The 17,724-nt window shown below is 35.4% G+C and overlaps 1 protein-coding gene and 1 pseudogene across 19 annotated transcripts in view; one reads left to right on the top strand and one right to left on the bottom strand.

Annotated features, from left to right (window-relative positions):
- Nucleotides 1-297: 297 nt before the first annotated feature.
- Nucleotides 298-13,609, top strand: LOC114290916 (vacuolar-processing enzyme-like; annotated as a pseudogene). Its single transcript, XR_014349555.1, has 4 exons — nt 298-561; nt 11,751-11,916; nt 12,003-12,159; nt 13,472-13,609. The product of XR_014349555.1 is annotated as a vacuolar-processing enzyme-like (transcript).
- A 2,862-nt stretch (nt 13,610-16,471) lies between these two features.
- Nucleotides 16,472-17,724, bottom strand: part of LOC114290915 (F-box protein At5g07610) — a 41,280-nt gene continuing 40,027 nt past the window's right edge. For 4 of the 18 annotated variants that reach the window (XR_014349550.1, XM_082903336.1, XM_082903337.1 and 1 more), the window contains 3 exons: nt 17,255-17,337; nt 17,115-17,177; nt 16,472-16,934 (listed from right to left, as the gene is read on the bottom strand). Coding sequence is in view for 6 of the 18 variants with exons in the window: in XM_082903336.1 (XP_082759462.1) it covers nt 16,755-16,934; nt 17,115-17,177; nt 17,255-17,337 (326 nt within the window). In the remaining 12 variants the exon portion in view is untranslated. The other 14 variants (XR_014349548.1, XM_082903338.1, XM_082903339.1 and 11 more) reach the window with 9 other exon arrangements.

Here is a 17,724-nt window from a genome sequence, read left to right as displayed (position 1 = left end):
GTTGAGGGACTTTAGACATTACCAAATAATATTGTGGATCTTTTATATTATTAAAAATGAAAGGAGGACTCTAAACTTATTTTTTCTACATTAATTGATACATTTTTAAATAATAATAGATGATAATAATTGTAATATGGTTGTATCAAATAAATCAAAGGCTATCATAGTAGGACCCACTAAACAATCCAATCATAAAGCAACTACTCCAATCAACGGCTATCAACATTCCACGTCATCCAACACCTTTAATCAAAGTCAAACAATCTTCACTATCACCCTTAGCCCACCCATTGACCCAACTCTTCTCCCACCACACCACATCACAACCCACCACCCCACCACTTGCCGGGAACCGCAATGACTTATTTCTCCGCCGCCGTGCTCCTCCTTCTCGCCGCCTCGATCGCCGTCGATGGCCGTGACACGATCAGATCACCGTCGGAATCTTCCAGATTCTTCTTCGGCGATATTAGCAACGACGGCGACGATGATTCCGTGGGGACGAGATGGGCGGTTCTTCTTGAGGGATCTAGTGGTTACTGGAATTACAGGCACCAGGTGATCATGCTTTTCAACTAATCTGAGCTTAATTTATCTGTAAAAAAAAATATAAAATAAAAAATGATTAGAGTGACTATCTTAATTTTGGTGTGTATATTACTGATTCTACACTCGATTATGTGGATAATCGGTATTGTTTATTGTTTATATACACTGTTAGAAATTGGGCGCCCATGTGGCATGACCCTTAGAACCTTTTGAACCTGAACCTTTTGAACCTTATCCAAATGGGTATTGAATTTGAATTCAAACCTATTTGGATAGCCACTCAAGATATATATCTATCATATCATGATATGGATAGATGATATAGATATCAGATATTATCTCATATAACAAATATGGATAAATGAGATAAATAGAATATATATATATGATATATGGGATATGGGTGATTAAGTGAAAAATAACGTATGTTTGAGTTTTTCCCATATACTGACTCTCTCCCAAAAACAACGATCAAAGCCATTTGCACTGTGGTTTGTGTGGGCGATATTCACTATTGTAATATCACCCCATTGCTGGGTTGATTGACCAGATTCAGGAAGCACGTGATTTACCCACGAGATCCTTCAATTCAGACGCTGATTGAAAGGTATGACCATAATATTTATTCCGCTGCGTTATACTTTGTTTACATTGGTATCAGAGCGTTAATGGATATTTTCGTGTTTCCTTTAATCATGTGTATATTTTTATATGTATATGTATACATTATACACATGAATGTTTGTAAAGGAGAAAAAAAAATCTACTTTTATTAGATTAAGAGCATAAATATTTTTTTTTTATGTTCATTAATGTCTTTTTTAATACCATAAATGGTTTTATTTTGAAAAAAGGAGTCCGGCAGTACAAAAATCGGACCAAAAAACACCCTGGAAGGCGGCGCGTGGTCTGCACGCGCCACCTGACGCCGTGAGCTACTCCCACGCGCTCCCACACGCCAGATGCCCTGCTGACACGCCTGCACGCGCCCTCACGCGCGCGTTAACAGTGTTGTCCACGCGTGCGCCCTCCGCGCCACGCACGCGCGCTGTGCCCTGAGTCGCGCTCTGAGCCGCGCCGAGCCACTCGTTGAGCCGGGCTCGCTGAGCCGCACCGTTTTCCTCCGCCGGCTCAGCTGGCTTGGCTACTGATGTATTAGGCGTTGTTTGTTTTGTTTTTAATTCTGAATCACGTTAAATTGCCATAATTAATTCGTTATAGCTTTGTTTTAAGCATCGTTGGTACTGTTAGACTCATAATTAAATTTTTTATCTTCTGTAAATGCATCTGGTGTTGCATGATTAAGTTTCTGGTGCTGATTTTTTTTTTTGTAGACTGCTGTTATGGTTTACTATTTACTGGTATAGTTGTAGCATTTTACCAGATTCTGGAATATTTATTTCTAATTTTATGTGTGTTTATTAGTTATTTAAAATTCCATAAAATTTCAGAAAATTCTAGAAAATTTCAGAATGATGTACATTTTAATTATGGCATAATCTGAATATTGTTTCTGTTTATCAGTTTCTGAATTTTTTTATTTCTAATTTTATATGTGTTTATTAGTTATTTAAAATTCTAAAAAATTTCAAAAAATTTCAAAATGTTGTACACTTTAATTATGACATAATCTGAATATTGAATACAGCATATTTTTTGGGTTTTTAATATGTTGCAATTAAAGAAGCATGATTAATTTTTTTTTATTTTAATTCCGTTATTAAATGTAACATAGCATGTATTGATTGTGAATCTACATTATGATGCTATTGTATGGAATTAGAATTTTTTATCATGCTTTTAGACATGCCATAGTTAATGGGAGGTTATTCGGTTGAGAGAAATCTTTGTAGATTAACTCTCGAAAACCAATATTTTGCGCATAAATTAAATTGAATTTTGGATAATTGTCACCTGTGGCGCAAGAGATGATTATGAGCGTAGCGGATTTTCGATCTTGCGACTTGTGTAATATTGTCACCATTTAATTTAGATTTTTGCAGCAAAATTATATTATGCTAATCAAATTAATCCCAATGCGAATTTCTCTCTAAATTGATTTAGCTTATGGAAGTCAATTGGTTGACCTGGACTTAGTAAAGATGTTCAAATGTGAACAATGTAATCCCATTCTTTAGATGAGCAAAAGTCTTGGAGACTTTAGGTCATGTCTTAATTGAGCCAAAGTAAGGAAACATGACTCAAAGTCGCCGTGGTTTTGTTGCCTTGTTTGGCACAATAAAAACTAATGTGTGCGCTATGGTTAGCGGGATGCTACATAGTTTTGGTTGGCGAGTTTTGGAGTTATGAAATTAGTAAGCCCTCAATAGATCTGTATATGATCTTGACTATTGAGCTGCGCGGATTGACTTTGTAATTTGACTTGTAAATAATGTTACATCATTGGAAGAAGTAACATTCAAGAGTCACGTCATCCAAGAAATGCGAGCTTAAATAAATTAGTCATCAAGTGTAAGACAAGTAGCCAGTATGAGCAGTATTTTGCTCTCTACCCAATTATTAGGAATGGATGGAGCAAAATTTCATGCACTATAATAGTGTGCGTTGAAATATCACGTGAAGTTAAAAGATTAGCGCTTAGAAGCTGCAAAATCTATTAACACTAAGTGAAAAGATTAGCGCTTAGTGGCTGCAAAATCTATTAGCATTGCCGACTTGTCTTAGTCTGGACACTTACTGTTTTCACACTTGAGTGTGAGACATGAGGAGGGGCTTCTTTGTATGATTCCTTAGCTAGGCTAACGTTTTGAATAACGTTTACCACTAAGCGTAAACGTTGCAGCATAGTAATGAAAAGGTCAAGGCCGACAAGGTTGCTATGACTCTAAGAATTTGATGCATCGCTTGTAAGAGCATTGTGTTGAATTAGACTCTTTGGCCTAATTCGCGCTTAAGTTACTTCAGGAGCTGTCATAGTTGATAGCTTATTCTCTCATTCTTGTGGATAGTAGAATTAATTGCAAGTAACTATGAAGCGAGAAACAGAGATGGCAAGAGGAGTATCGTCATCTTTCAACTAGATGCAGTAAAGTGTATGGAGAATAAAATTGACTTGAAGGTGCAGGGGATTAGCACTTACTAGTTAAATTTGCGACTTAGGCGCACTTGATATCTCCATGACATCCTTTTTATGATCTAGTGAATATGACTTAGTCGTGAATCATTACCTAGTTGGGCCTAAACCTTTAAAACTTGTCTTCGAGAACTCACACATTAAGATGATTGGAATTAGTTTATGACATAGGTCATGAACCAGTGGCTTATTATACTTAATCACATTAATGAGATAATGACACGATGGTTTGAGTAGGCCTTCTCGGGCCCACTCACTTATGACATCCTGCTCTCATATGAATGTGTAACTTTGTTCGCAATGGGTGCGCACAAGTAAGTAGGAAAGCCGTAGAAGATCATTTGTATTGGCGCATTTAGTCCACTATGATATTTGTGACTAGATATGTGTGAGGGTATGATAGCTAAGCCTCAATCTCGACACATTTATAGATTACGATACGCATCTGAGTCAAGACTATTTGATCTCCCATAAGTCAAAAGTTTTGAGATGATTTTTGACATTGCACATATGAGGTCGAGATCAATTAGATAAGAGCTTTTGTGCTTTTAGTTTTGACCAAGGTGGCGAGTATCTATTTGAATTATTTTTTAGAAAACTTTGTGAAGAGAAATGGATGCTTAGAAAATTGATTATTCCTAGTACTCAACAACACAATGGTGTAATAGAGATAATGAATTAAATATTGTTAATGTTAGGTGGATAATGGCGCAAGATGTTTCCCAATTGGAAATTGCACTAGTTTGTTGCCTATATCCCTAACTAAGAGCCCTCCATATCAAATTTTACACTCCAATTTTGAGTAATAGGTTAGCGGAGAGCCATTTATGGGCGATCTGTAACCGTTAAGCAGCTTATCTTTATTTTACTTCTCATAAGATTGCGAAGTTAAGACCTAGGGTTCTATAGCGCATTATTGTATGTTGTCTTGTAAACACAAAGGGTCGTGTGGCGCATTATTGTATGCGGTCATGCAAATTCTCTGAGTCATGTGCATATAGGTAAGCAGCTTTGTGGTAGTGTAACTAAGTCACATAAAGTTTTATTAGTAAAGATGACGTGAATAGAGTTTTTGGAACTCTATAAGATAGAGAATTCTAAGCATAGCGCTCTATGTAGCCTAGTTGAGAATGGAAAGAAATTTCCAATATACTAGGGACAGTGGAAGCGATGTGCCTACTAATGGATTACTCTATTAGAGAAGAATACTCTACATTCTTAGTTGCGTGGTAGCAAATGTGAAAATTTTCCACGTCATCACTGGGTGGTTGAGAGGGAAACATTCATGATTGCCCCGTAAGATGATAAAGAGCCTATGATAATGCCAAAGGCTCTAGTCCCCTGTTTTTAGAAAGTGGATTAATGTTGCGCAGTTTAAGACAAAGTCTTTGAGGATTAACCATTTCTATAATTTGGTTGACTTTCCATTATGACGCGAAACTGTTCTAAGGTTATGCGTAATTTGGATAGTCATTGTTGAGGCATAAGGCTCGGTAGATATCGAAAAGTCGCACCATTGAGGAAAGTGTAGACCATGAGAAGACTTCCTCCTAGGGAGTGAGGTTATTTTGACTTAGGCTATGATTGACATAAGTTCGGAACATTGATTTGTGGACATTGTGACCCAACTTTCTTGTTAGAGAATTGGATAAGTAGATCCGTAGGGATTTACCTTCTGCTTTTGTGGTGAAAATTTAGGAGCGCAAAAAGGTTACTAGTTCCAATAAATCTTTTACAGCCTAAAACAGTTATCCAAATAGTGGTTCTTAGATTTCGTCAAGCCATGATAGGCCAACGATGATCGATGAAGACCACTGAGGCATGATCAATGGTCCAAAATAAGTTTTTCCTTACTTAGTCATTATGAGCCAGGAATTTATAAGGTTGTCGCCACCTAGGATGGGCTGTCCTCTGTTTTAGAAGGTTGTCGCCACCTAGGAATTTATAAGGTTGTCGCCACCTAGGATGGAATTTATAAGGTTGTCGCCACCTAGGAATTTATAAGCCCTTCAACAAAGTTGAAGAGGTACATCCCCTATCTTCCCCTAAACCGCGGAGTACATCCCCTATCTCCTCCTCTACACATAACGTATATAAACACATTGGTTCTATATACAATCACACAATACACACAATTAATGTATTCTATCAACCGTCAAGTTCCATGACACATTCCATTGATTAGTTTCCGTTTACCTAATCATCATGCATTGTCTACAACAATCTCGACTATCCTCCACCGATAGCCCAAAGCAGTTATTTCTAAAACAGAAAATAAATGCACAAATGGATATTCAATCAACATTTCATTTCCTCATTTCTCACCAATTAATTATCCCAATTAATTAAACAATGTAATTAGGCCATTTTCCATAATTACCATTTCAACCCTTAGGTCCCATTTTCATCAATGATTCAACAATCATTCTATTTTTCTATGCCAAAAATGCATCTAGGTTTATTATGAATAAAATCCCAACTTTTGTAAAATTACACAAAAGCCCCAAACTTTCACAAATTTACCAAACCAAGCCCAACATCTCAAAATACCAAAATTTAAAGACAAACCCATAGAGAGGAGTAGGTTATCCCTACCTCAAATTCGGAGTCCCAAAGGAGAAGACGACAAAACCCAACGTGCTCCAAAACCCGAGATTTTCAGATTAAAATGAAGCCCTCGACGATCAACAACTTTTTTGTAAAGGCCAAAGGTGAGTAAATCACTCCTACTAGATCAAAACCTAGAGAGAAGGTAGAGTCTAGAGTGAGAGGCTCAACAATGGTGATTTTGGAAAAGTAAGAGAGAGAAGAGAAAGTGAAAAAGTGATTTGAAAAGTCACAATTTCGGGATTTAAACCCAGTCTTCCGCTCGAGCGTAAAACACCCCGCTCGAGCGGCCACTCACAGACTTCCGCTCGAGCGGCCAACCTCCCGCTCGAGCGCAGAATGCACTCGCCCAGCACTTTTGCAGAACCAGGCCTCCGCTCGAGCTCCCAATCCCTACGCTCGAGCTCACAACACTGCACAACAAGATACTGGATGGATGTATTCCCCGCTCGAGCACCAACACCTCCGCTCGAGCGGACAGGCCAAAAATCTGGGCAACTAGTTTTGGTTTCTAAACTCAACCAACCTGAAACAAACCTACCCAACACATCCCATAACTCAAATACTAAGTAAAAAGGATACAAACAAGATGATAGACAACTACCAACATCCACGGACACATGTCCGGATCACGGTATAACGAGGGTAAACCCGGGATCGCTATAATTGTTGAGGCATAAGGCTCGGTAGATATCGAAAAGTCGCACCATTGAGGAAAGTGTAGACCATGAGAAGACTTCCTCCTAGGGAGTGAGGTTATTTTGACTTAGGCTATGATTGACATAAGTTCAGAACATTGATTTGTGGACATTGTGACCCAACTTTCTCGTTAGAGAATTGGATAAGTAGATCCGTAGGGATTTACCTTCTGCTTTTGTGGTGAAAATTTAGGAGCGCAAAAAGGTTACTAGTTCCAATAAATCTTTTACAGCCTAAAACAGTTATCCAAATAGTGGTTCTTAGATTTCGTCAAGCCATGATAGGCCAACGATGATCGATGAAGACCACTGAGGCATGATTAATGGTCCAAAAGAAGTTTTTCCTTACTTAGTCATTATGAGCCAGGAATTTATAAGGTTGTCGCCACCTAGGATGGGCTGTCCTCTGTTTTAGATATGATGGACATGGGTGATATAATTTATATGCTCGGATGTACGATCCTTAGGGATTGCTTTGGGAGAATTCATGTTTTGTCTTCGATGACTTACATAAGGAATATCCTAGAACGATTCTAGATGCAAAATTGCAAACCCATTTACTTACCTATCGGTAAAAGCCAGAGCCTTAACTATTGAGTGAATTCTCGGATTGTCTTTGGGAGAAACAGATGACCTATATTCCTTGATCTTTTCTTTGTTGTGGGAGCCTAAAGTACGCTATGTGGGCGTATTCGGCATGATAAGTGTTATCTTTGGTAAATGGTCAACTGAGTTGTTTAGACATTGACCTTGCTCATTAGACTGTGGATAAAATGCTTTACTAGTAGTATATTAATTTGCTGCTTGTAAGATTCAATGTGCTAGTTGGGCGCATCTGTGCTAGTTGGGCGCATTAAGAATGAACGCAAATTGGTCACCAAAATATCTTTAGAGAGGTTATTGCGCAAGAGGTAGTGATCTTAAATTACTTCATGTGAGGCGCACATGGTGGATTCCGTTGTATATACTTATCGCAAGAGGTGCTAATAAGGCTTATGTTTGGAATTTATAATTGCGCAAGTTGTGGTCAATTTTTTTTTAAAAATCGATCACTTATTTTGAGATGATGGGATGCTGACACTATTATGGTTTGTGTCATAATGATTAGCAGATGATGATGTCAGCAGGCAAGATTGGCTCACTCACACGAGCAATCGCCCTTGGCGCTTGGGAGCGAGCAAGGATGAGACTGGTGGTTTATTTTTATTTGGAGCCAAGAGAGGCTTAAATCATCCACTATGTATGTCGCCTTGGTTATAACCAAGATGAAGTCGTGTTAAGGACCAAACATGGATGTTAGTACCAACTTTCCATGTTGTGCCTGTTATGATTAGCCAGATGCGAGATCTCATTTGGCGCCTAGAAGGCGAGCAAATAAAGAATTCAAGTTAGACGCTAGAAAGCGACTAGACTAATATCTGTACGGTGTATCGAGTATGACGTCACTCTTTATGGAAGAGTTGCTCCACTGTGGCATGTATTCATACTATATGTGCTTGGCGACCGAGTAATGAGGTGAGAGAATGGGTCCCTGCTTCCTCACTGTGTGAGTCTTACGTGTCATTATTGATATGACTTTCATTTATGTACCCTTTTGTGACTTTTGACTATGTCATAAGGCAAGGGGTTGATGTTCTGCTACTTTGGTATGTTGCCTGAGGTCATGCATGATTCGGCCTTAAGGGACATCACTGGGAAAGCGGTCAATCCTAAACTAAATGGCATGAGTGCAAAGGGAAGATCATCTAGTGTTACACCACTGTTGTATATTTACTGCCGGCAACTCACATCGCTCTGTATGAGAGGTAAATTGAGTGTGAATATATTGCAAAAAAAAAAAAAAAAATTGAGAGGGTCAAACATACTCTTTTTGAGGGATTAAAGATGTTTTTTGGACCGGTGTAATTAGATGGGTCTGGGGTATATGAGACACTATTTCTGTTCTTTTTGGGTTGATGTCTCTATGCTGGCTCATTTTGAGATTCTAGTATAGAGCTCCCACATGCAGGTGTTCTCAGCAGTTGCACAGTGTAGTGGCTAGTATGAGATTGTTTATTTTTTGGGGAGATTGAGATAGTGACGTGGCAGTGTCATGCCAACTCGTGTCCGAGTGAGAGATGTTAGAAATTGGACACCCATGTGGCAGGACCCTTAGAACCTTTTGAACCTGAACCTTTTGAACCTTATCCAAATGGATTTTGAATTTGAATTCAAACCTATTTGGATAGTTACTCTGGATATATATCTATCATATCATGATATGGATAGATGATATAGATATCAGATATTATCCCATATAACAAATATGGACAAATGAGATAAATAGAATATATATCTGATATATGGGATATGAGTGATTAAGTGAAAAATAACGTATGTTTGAGTTTTTCCCATATACTGACTCTCCCAAAAACAACGATCAAAGCCATTTGCACTGTGGTTTGTGTGGGTGATATTCACTATTGTAATATCACCCCATTGCTGGGTTGATTGACCAAATTCAGGAAGCACGTTCAATTCAGACTCTGACTGAAAGGTATGACCATAATATTTATTCCGCTGCGTTATACTTTGTTTACATACACAATTTAAGCATTTGGTCTCAGTACTTTTTTGGTTATTTATGAGTTTCGATATTAGCTGGGTTATTTTCTTACTTTGTTTGTTTGCTTGTCGTGATTTTCATTGAAGTTTCCAGTTATGGTTTGTTTGGTAGCTGAGAAAAGGTGGGAAAAGAAATTTGAATTGGAGTGACTATCTTAATTTTTGTTCGTGGTTGCGATCTTTGAGTCTTAGGTGTTTATTACTGATTTTACACTCAATTATGTGGATTATCAGCGTTATTTATAGTTTATATGCATAATTTAAGCACTTGGTTTCAGTATTTTCTTTCTTTTTCTTTTTCTTTTTTTTGTTGTTGTTGTTTATGTTTCGATATTAGCTGGGTGATTTTCTTACTTTTTTGTTTGTTTGTCAGTCTTAATTTTGATTTTAGTTTCCAGTTATGTTTTGTTTGGTTGCTGAGAAAAGGTGGCAAAAGAAAAACCTGTCTATTTTTTTTAATTTTTTTTTAAATTTTGAATTATTTTGAAACTTTTGGAACCAGAAGAACATGACCTAGAGGATTCAAAATTCTAAACATTTATTTGCTGTATGTATGATTTTGTAGGCAGTTTGTTTGATCAAATGAGCTCGAATCGGTATAATTATTATAAACTTCATTACTTCAGGCAAAAAGTAGAAGTATTGCTGCTGTTGTTGTAGATTTCTGTGCCTTTTTTTTCTACATTAATTAATACAAATTGTTGTGGAAACCGTGAAATTTAATTCTGTTGGGTGTGGAGGAAAATATTCAGTGGTGAAGCTTTAAACGAAACTCCAAACCTTTTGTTCCATTTTTTGGGTTTGCATAACTTTGAATAAATCAGGCTAAACCTAGTACGGTTGTTTGGGAGCTCCTGAGTCTTTAATTTTGAAACACAAAAACTCCATATTAGGTAAGATCTATGTTTGGAAGTGCAAAAAATATAGATAATAAGTGATTCAATCTACTTCCGTAGCATTTTGATAATTTAGTGTTTATTTAGGGAAGTTTGATCCTTTAAACCATCACCGATCATGGGTATTAATTATGTTGTATATGGGAGGGCCACTTTTAACTTTAATCATGCTCAGCGGACCTCGAATAAAGTTGAGCTCTTTGTGGGTCCCATGGTTAGAAACTTGACGGTTGTCTTTTTTTTTTTTCCTTTTAATTGGATGGCCACTTGGTTTTTACAGGTAACTTTTGTTAGTGAACCTCCATTGAATACTGCTACACAGCATATTTGGTGATAGCATAGCACTATCTGTATTTAGGGGTTGTTTGGGATGTCCTAAATAAGTGTACTTTTTGTCTTTTTAGATTAAAAAATTAAAGTTGAAAATATGGATGTTTGGGTTAATTTTTTGACTTTTTATAAAAAAAAATGTGTAATAAAAAATTATAAAAATTGATTTGTAGGAAAAAATTCGAATTGAGAGTTGTGCAGCCGTAATTGTTGACTTTTGGTAATTAGTGTTAATTTTTTAACTTTTTTACTTTTTGACTTTTTTACAAGTTCCCAAACGTGGCCTTAACGTAATGAGCCATTGTTATTGATGTTGTTTTTGTTAATTATACCATTATATGCTTTCTATGTATGCTTTTGTCTGAAATAACACTGTTTAAATTTGTCTGATTCTTTCCACTTCCTAATGTGGGTTGGTACTAATTTGGTATCAAGAACCAACAGCCACTGTTTTGGAGTAATTTAATGGGTGTTCTTTACTAGGTCATATTTTGTTGTATGTAAGTGCACATATAGTTGGTTGTTGTTTATATAAAAAGGAAAAAAAAACACAAAAAATCAACTCATCAGAAAATCAATTTGTTTATTGATGATGTTGGTGGAATGGAGGAAGAAACCAGTTGTTGTTTTAGGTAGCAATGAATTACTTGCTTATAAAAAATAAAAAATAAAAGTATTGGATGCTAGGTTTTTTTTTTTTAAAGTATAATTAGAGGGAGACCAAAGTTAAAGACTGGTAAAGGGGATCAAAATATATCCTTAACTCCATTTATTTCATGGTTTAGTAACCATGAATTGTACGGCATATATATGTATGTACATATATGTTATGTCTTCTGTCTAGAGCTTAGTCTGATTGCATGTTTGTACTCAAAATTATTACATGATGTGAAGATTATTTTTGCAGTTAATGTAAATTGTCTTCTACATAGGTGTTTTTGCCTTAATTGATTGGTTTTTCCTTTTCAGGCTGATGTTCGTCATGCCTATCAACTCCTGAAGAAAGGTGGGCTTAAAGATGAAAACATTGTCGTTTTCATGTATCATCCACATTGCTTTCAAATGAAGAAAACCCCAGGCTGGAGTCATCATTAACAGCCCACATGGTAGTGATGTATACAGTGGAGTGCCAAAGGTTTGTATCTTTTCATAACTTACCCCACTTGTGAAATCATGAAATTTCGCTTCTCTTGTTCATTTGGTTGATTTTCATGTGAGCAGGATTTTATTGGTGATGATGTTACCGTGAACAACTTTTTTGCCGTTATTCTTGGAAACAAAACTGCACTTACAGGGGGCAGTGGAAAGGTTGTGGTTAGTGGTCCAAACGACCATATTTTCATATATTACATGGATCATGGGGGTCCTGGGGTGCTTGGTTAGTAGGACTATCTCTTTCTGTTTCATAAATGCTCTTCGATCTGCATTTCGCTGGCAGCTAGCTTAAATTGATTATTGGTCTATATCTATATTTGAGCAAATAGGAACCACAATATTTTCAAATATCTTGGCCTCTCATCAATTCAGAAAATTGCAAACTGGATACTTTTGGAATTTTCCAGTCTAGAAATTTCCCATTTTAAATCTCTTTTAGTGCCGCTCTGTTATACTTATCTTGCAAAGTGGGGGAAAAAGAGAAAGTTAATAAAATTTCCTTTTTTCACCGTGTTATTGGTAGGCAAGGAATTCAAGATTTTAATATATACAACTAGGCTCTAATTTTGATGATAAATATTAATTTTGTTAAAGATCCCTTGCATTTTTCTTGACAGTAAAAGCAAGTTATTAGAAAGTACACAGTAAGTTTGATCGTGATCACCGGCAGTCAGTGGCGGAGCCATGATTTTAATTCATGGGGGCACCATTGATCCTTAGCAATGGCAATTAGAAAACTTAACCAAATCCAATTTTCATTTAGTGATAGAATGACTAAAGATCAACGTGATGTCAAAATTATGTGCCTCAGATATGTTTTAATTAACCGAAGCTTTTTTTATTTACTATTTTAGTTACTAAGTATCGTGATAATCACAATTTAAAATGTAATAACATGCATACGAAAAAAAAAAAAGAGAAAAGAAAAAAGAAAAGAAGAAGAAGAAGATAGATGTGGAAAAAAATAAGAGAGAAATGAGAGAGAGAGAAATAATTATAAGAGAATATTTTGATAAAATTAAACATTTATAATGGTAAATTATAAGGGATTGATTAAAAAGAAAGTGAAAAGAAAGATGAGATATAAACATTTTGAAACATATTTGAAAATTAAAAGCGAGTTAAATGATTTTTTTTTTTTTCTAATTAAAGGTAAAATTGTGAGGGGGGCACGTGCCCCCCTTGACCGTATGTAGCTCCGTCCCTGCTGGCAGTTTTCTATGGTTAAGATCTGGCTTAGGTATTGGGGTCCTAGACTATGGCAAACCTGTAATCTGTCTTTTGTACTTTATACAAAGGAGTGAACTCAGAATTGTCTGCTAATACACTGGAAAAGAAGAAAAATGTAATATAATTTAATAATTGGGTGCCCTATATTTGTGTGCATTGAGTCATTATCACTCTTAATTTTTAGAAGGCTAAGGTTTTTGGATGACTATTTGTCTCTATTGAACTTGATCTTTGGTGTATTTAGGCTTTTAGATAATTATCTAATTGCTTACGGCTTGGTATTCATCTTGTGAATATGTTCTCAGGGATGCCTACCAGTCCTTATATTTATGCAGACAATCTGATTGATGTCTTGAAAAAGAAGCATGCTTCTGGGACCTACAAAAGCTTGGTAAGTTAAAACTTTACGATCATTTGCTAAATGCATTTTACATTAGTCTTGGTGAAATAAAAAAAAAAATTGGACCAAAAGTCAGATTTTTAGTCGCCGAAACGTTTTCCTGACTAAATAGTTTGGTCGCCGTCTTGGTCGCGGAAAGATCGTCGGGGAAGGTATTGGCGACTAAAAAATATTTAGTTGCCGAAAGCCCTAAATTGGCTACTAAACAATTAGTCGCCAAAGGGAAAGGTATTGGCGACTAATTTTCTTTAGTCGCCAAAAGTCAGCGATTGGCAACTAAAAATTTAGTCGCCCAAAGTTTCCAATAAATGTGTTGTTTTGTTTTAGCGACTAAAATCTTTAGTTACTAAAAACGTCTCCTTTTTAGCTACCAATTTTTTGGTCGCTAAAGTCATGGTACTCCTTTTCGGATACTAATTTTCTAGTCACCAAATTTTTTTTTTTTTTTTGGCTACTAACTATTTAGTAGCCAATAAGTTCTCTTTTTATTTTTTGGCTACTAAATGTTTAGTCGCCAAAAGCTATTTATTAATTTTTTTAAAATGCATAAATTAAATATTTTTAATTAATTTGTAAATTATATGCAGTCCATTATCAACGCAACCTGTAACCTGTAAATATACAAAATAATATATCTATCAATTATCATCTAAATCCATTACAAATAATATTACTCATTTCATTATCATATAAATCTACATCAACACCAACCAAGTATAATCTATCTAAATTAAATATTACATACAAAAACAATGGATTTCCAAAACAAAGAATTGTACAAAAATAAATGACTTTCATATACAAAACAAATGCTCTTCCTACACAAAAATAAATATCCACAATAGCCCATGCAAAAGCAATCAGTTAAAAAAAAAAAAAACCATTAGCACTTATTCAATAAAATTGACATTTCAAATTATAACAATTATAAATTTAATAATTCTGATATATTATACTTTGCAAATTATTGTAATCAAATAGACAACATGTTATTGTAAATGAAGTGCATGGTATGGTTCACCTAAATCAATGGCCTGCAAAACAAACCATTAGAATTTGAAAGGGAAGTGAAAGGCAAATGATTCATAGTACCTTGTCAAGAAACTCAGGGTCACCCAAACTAGCAAAAACTCATGGTCACCTAACCTCCAGTTCCTTCAGTGCTTTGTCAAGAAAAATTGCAATAGCAAACAAACAACATGATTAGACTTTCCTGAAAGGATAATGAAGTATTCATTTACAAGTATCAATGTTTACATGTCCACATCTCTTAAAAAAAATTGTCTCATAAACCAGCAAAATAGAATGAGGTTCCAAAATCCACATTTCTTTGTCACTGGTCAAATTTGTTGAAACTTAAGAATGTCAAGAACTTCATAATGAATTTACATGAAGATGAGATGTAAAAATTGGTTACAACTTTCATCCAAAATTAAAATTTTCATGCTCATATATGACATAAGAAATAAGTGATGTTGTATTTTATCAAAATTGTATTCAATATACCCTATGCTAAAGTTGTTAAAGCATCAATTGGTCCAACAAACTCCTGACTGACTCATCAAAATTATATCTCCAATATATATATATTGACAATAAAATTCCGCTCTTCCCTTTACTTCAGTGCAAAAGAGTAAGTGAACCCATGCTAAACATTGCCTCTGTTTCAAACTTGCTCTTGAAAAACAAAACCATGATTTGGTACTGATCAGTGAAATTACTGGATGAGATATCATGGTATGATGATCACCAAGCCTAATAAGGTGGAAAAGGTCCATCTACAAATAGTCAATAAGCATTTCCTGGATTTATTATATAGAAACAAGCTTTCACAAATATAAAGAGTAACATGGCAAACATCAACTTGGGCCCATTCCATGTGCTAGGGCTGCCTAAAATAGGAGGGCCAAAACAACTTAGGCAAATGTCTCAAAAATAGTTAATACAAAAAAGTAAAGGGATCAATGAAATTGGACATTTCACCTGTGTATGTCCATTAAAAAAAATTACAGTGGAAGGAAAGTTTCCCACCACTTTCACAGATAGATATATTCTATATTTCACCTGTATGGTAACATGTCTGAAAAAAACAGAGAAGAATAGAGTATAGTGGGAAAAAATAGAGAAGCTAATCATAAGCAAATAAAGAAGAAAATGAAGAAGAAAATCAACAAAAATAAGAAGCAGTGGTTTCTTTACAAGACAAGCAGCACTTTTTTCACTTTTGTTCCAAAAATGCTTAAAATATAGTATGTAAAAAAGCTAACAAAGCAATTTCTCAAACTCTGTTCCAGAAAGGTTGAAAGAAAAATGTTTAAAAATTAAACAAAGAAAAGCTTCATACATACCCTATTTTAAACAATGATTTTACACCTATACCTAGGTAAACATTGCTTCAGAAAATACTCAAACATACTCAAACAGTCATAAAAACATAAAAATAAAAAAAGAAAAAAAAAAAAACTCAAACAAGAATATTTATAGGTTGGGATTTCACCTTTTGGAGCAAGTGGGATTTAGCTTCATCCTTCTCTAGCCACATCATTCAGAGTACTCGGGAGACAATAATTTGCGTGGATGTAGCCGAGTTGCTAACTATAACATTATTTGTATAATAAAGTATGTCCTGTGTCCATGGAATTCTTCAAATAAAAAATTTATGGGCATTAATTGATCTTGTATCTTTAGGGGGAAAATTAATATGTTATGAAAAAGTTCCGACAATGAAGTTCCAACAATGAAATATGAACATCAATGAAGTTCCAACAAACTGATCAAGTCCTGTAGGTGATACTTCCAATAAGAGCAAAGAACCAGCACTTACCACTATTAATTGACAAAGTCCCAGCTGACTGCACATTAAAAAGAAGGGGGGCCTCCAATACTTCACAAAATGTATACTGAATTTTGTCAATGGTAAAAACCCAAATCCATTTTTTTTGCTTGCTATAGTGCTCCCAATAACAGTGTATTTTGTATTCTCACATTTTCACCAAAAGAAAAAAAGAGATAAACAAAGAGTCTAAATATGTCGGACTTGGTAGTTTCAAGAATTATATAGATCATAAAACACAAGTCAACTTTTTAATCATGTGATTCAAAATTGATTCTATCCCAAAATAGATTCACCTATTGTGAATTGCATTGTGAATCATAAGATTTTGTTTATTTTGATAGACCATTCCATATCAAGGAAATGGCACATACCAACTCAATGCCACCTTAATTGGCGTTGTGAGACAGGAAGTGAACACATCTGCAGGCAAACCAGCAGGTTGAGGAAGACTTTCATGTGCTTCACATGCTGCAAGAAGAATGCAGTCCTTCATGGAAGATGAAGATGGACCACTCAAATTACACTCTTGGAGCTAACCAAAAACAAAACAAAAAAATAAGGTCAATAAAGTAATAAAAATTTTGGGAACTCATGTTTTCATGGGGAATCAAGATTGGAATCGCAGGCACAAATTCATGGGAGAAGACACACCCACTTCATTTTCACCCAACCCACTAGCCTAAGAACAAGAGAAAGACAGGAAGAAAAATACGAGAGATATAACAAAACTCTTCACTTCACCCACTGTTGGATCAATTTGAAGCTCATAATGTGCCTACTTACATGTCATGAAGAATAAGTCATTCCAACAATGATATTAAATTTCTACACAAATAATAATAAAAATCTCACTTTGGGTTGCCATCGTTTATATTGGCCAAGCAAAGAGTTCCCAATTGTTTTATTTACCATTGCAGTTGTGATAGAAAATGGATCTGCCAACAAAAGGAAGAAGTAAAATAGCATAAATACTTTCATAACATTAAACCTATACCCATAAGAAATAAATCTGAGTGACTACAGCCATCATTAAATGCACAACTAATTTGACAACAGGTGCCACAACTTCAAAAGCAAATTAAACAGAGAATAAACAAAAAAAAAAATGGGTTTATGTGGGTCTGCTATAAGGAGCCGCAGGTTATGCAGTCAATTGCAGTCCACAAAAAATTCAAAAGGTCAAAGCATAAAAGCCTTTATCAGATAATATAGCAAGTCAGTGAAAAAAATATATCATTTTTTTTCTTACAAATAGAACTTTCTGTCCACCTTTCCAATTGCCAACTCAAACAGAATGTACAAGGTAACTTTCAAGATATAAA

The sequence above is a fragment of the Camellia sinensis genome, chromosome 13 (genome assembly GCF_055761805.1).
Source record: "Camellia sinensis isolate YWXY chromosome 13, ASM5576180v1, whole genome shotgun sequence".
In the NCBI taxonomy this organism is placed as follows: Eukaryota; Viridiplantae; Streptophyta; class Magnoliopsida; order Ericales; family Theaceae; genus Camellia; species Camellia sinensis.
Note: the sequence above shows the minus strand (reverse complement) of the source record. Positions and strands in the feature narration are given on the sequence as shown.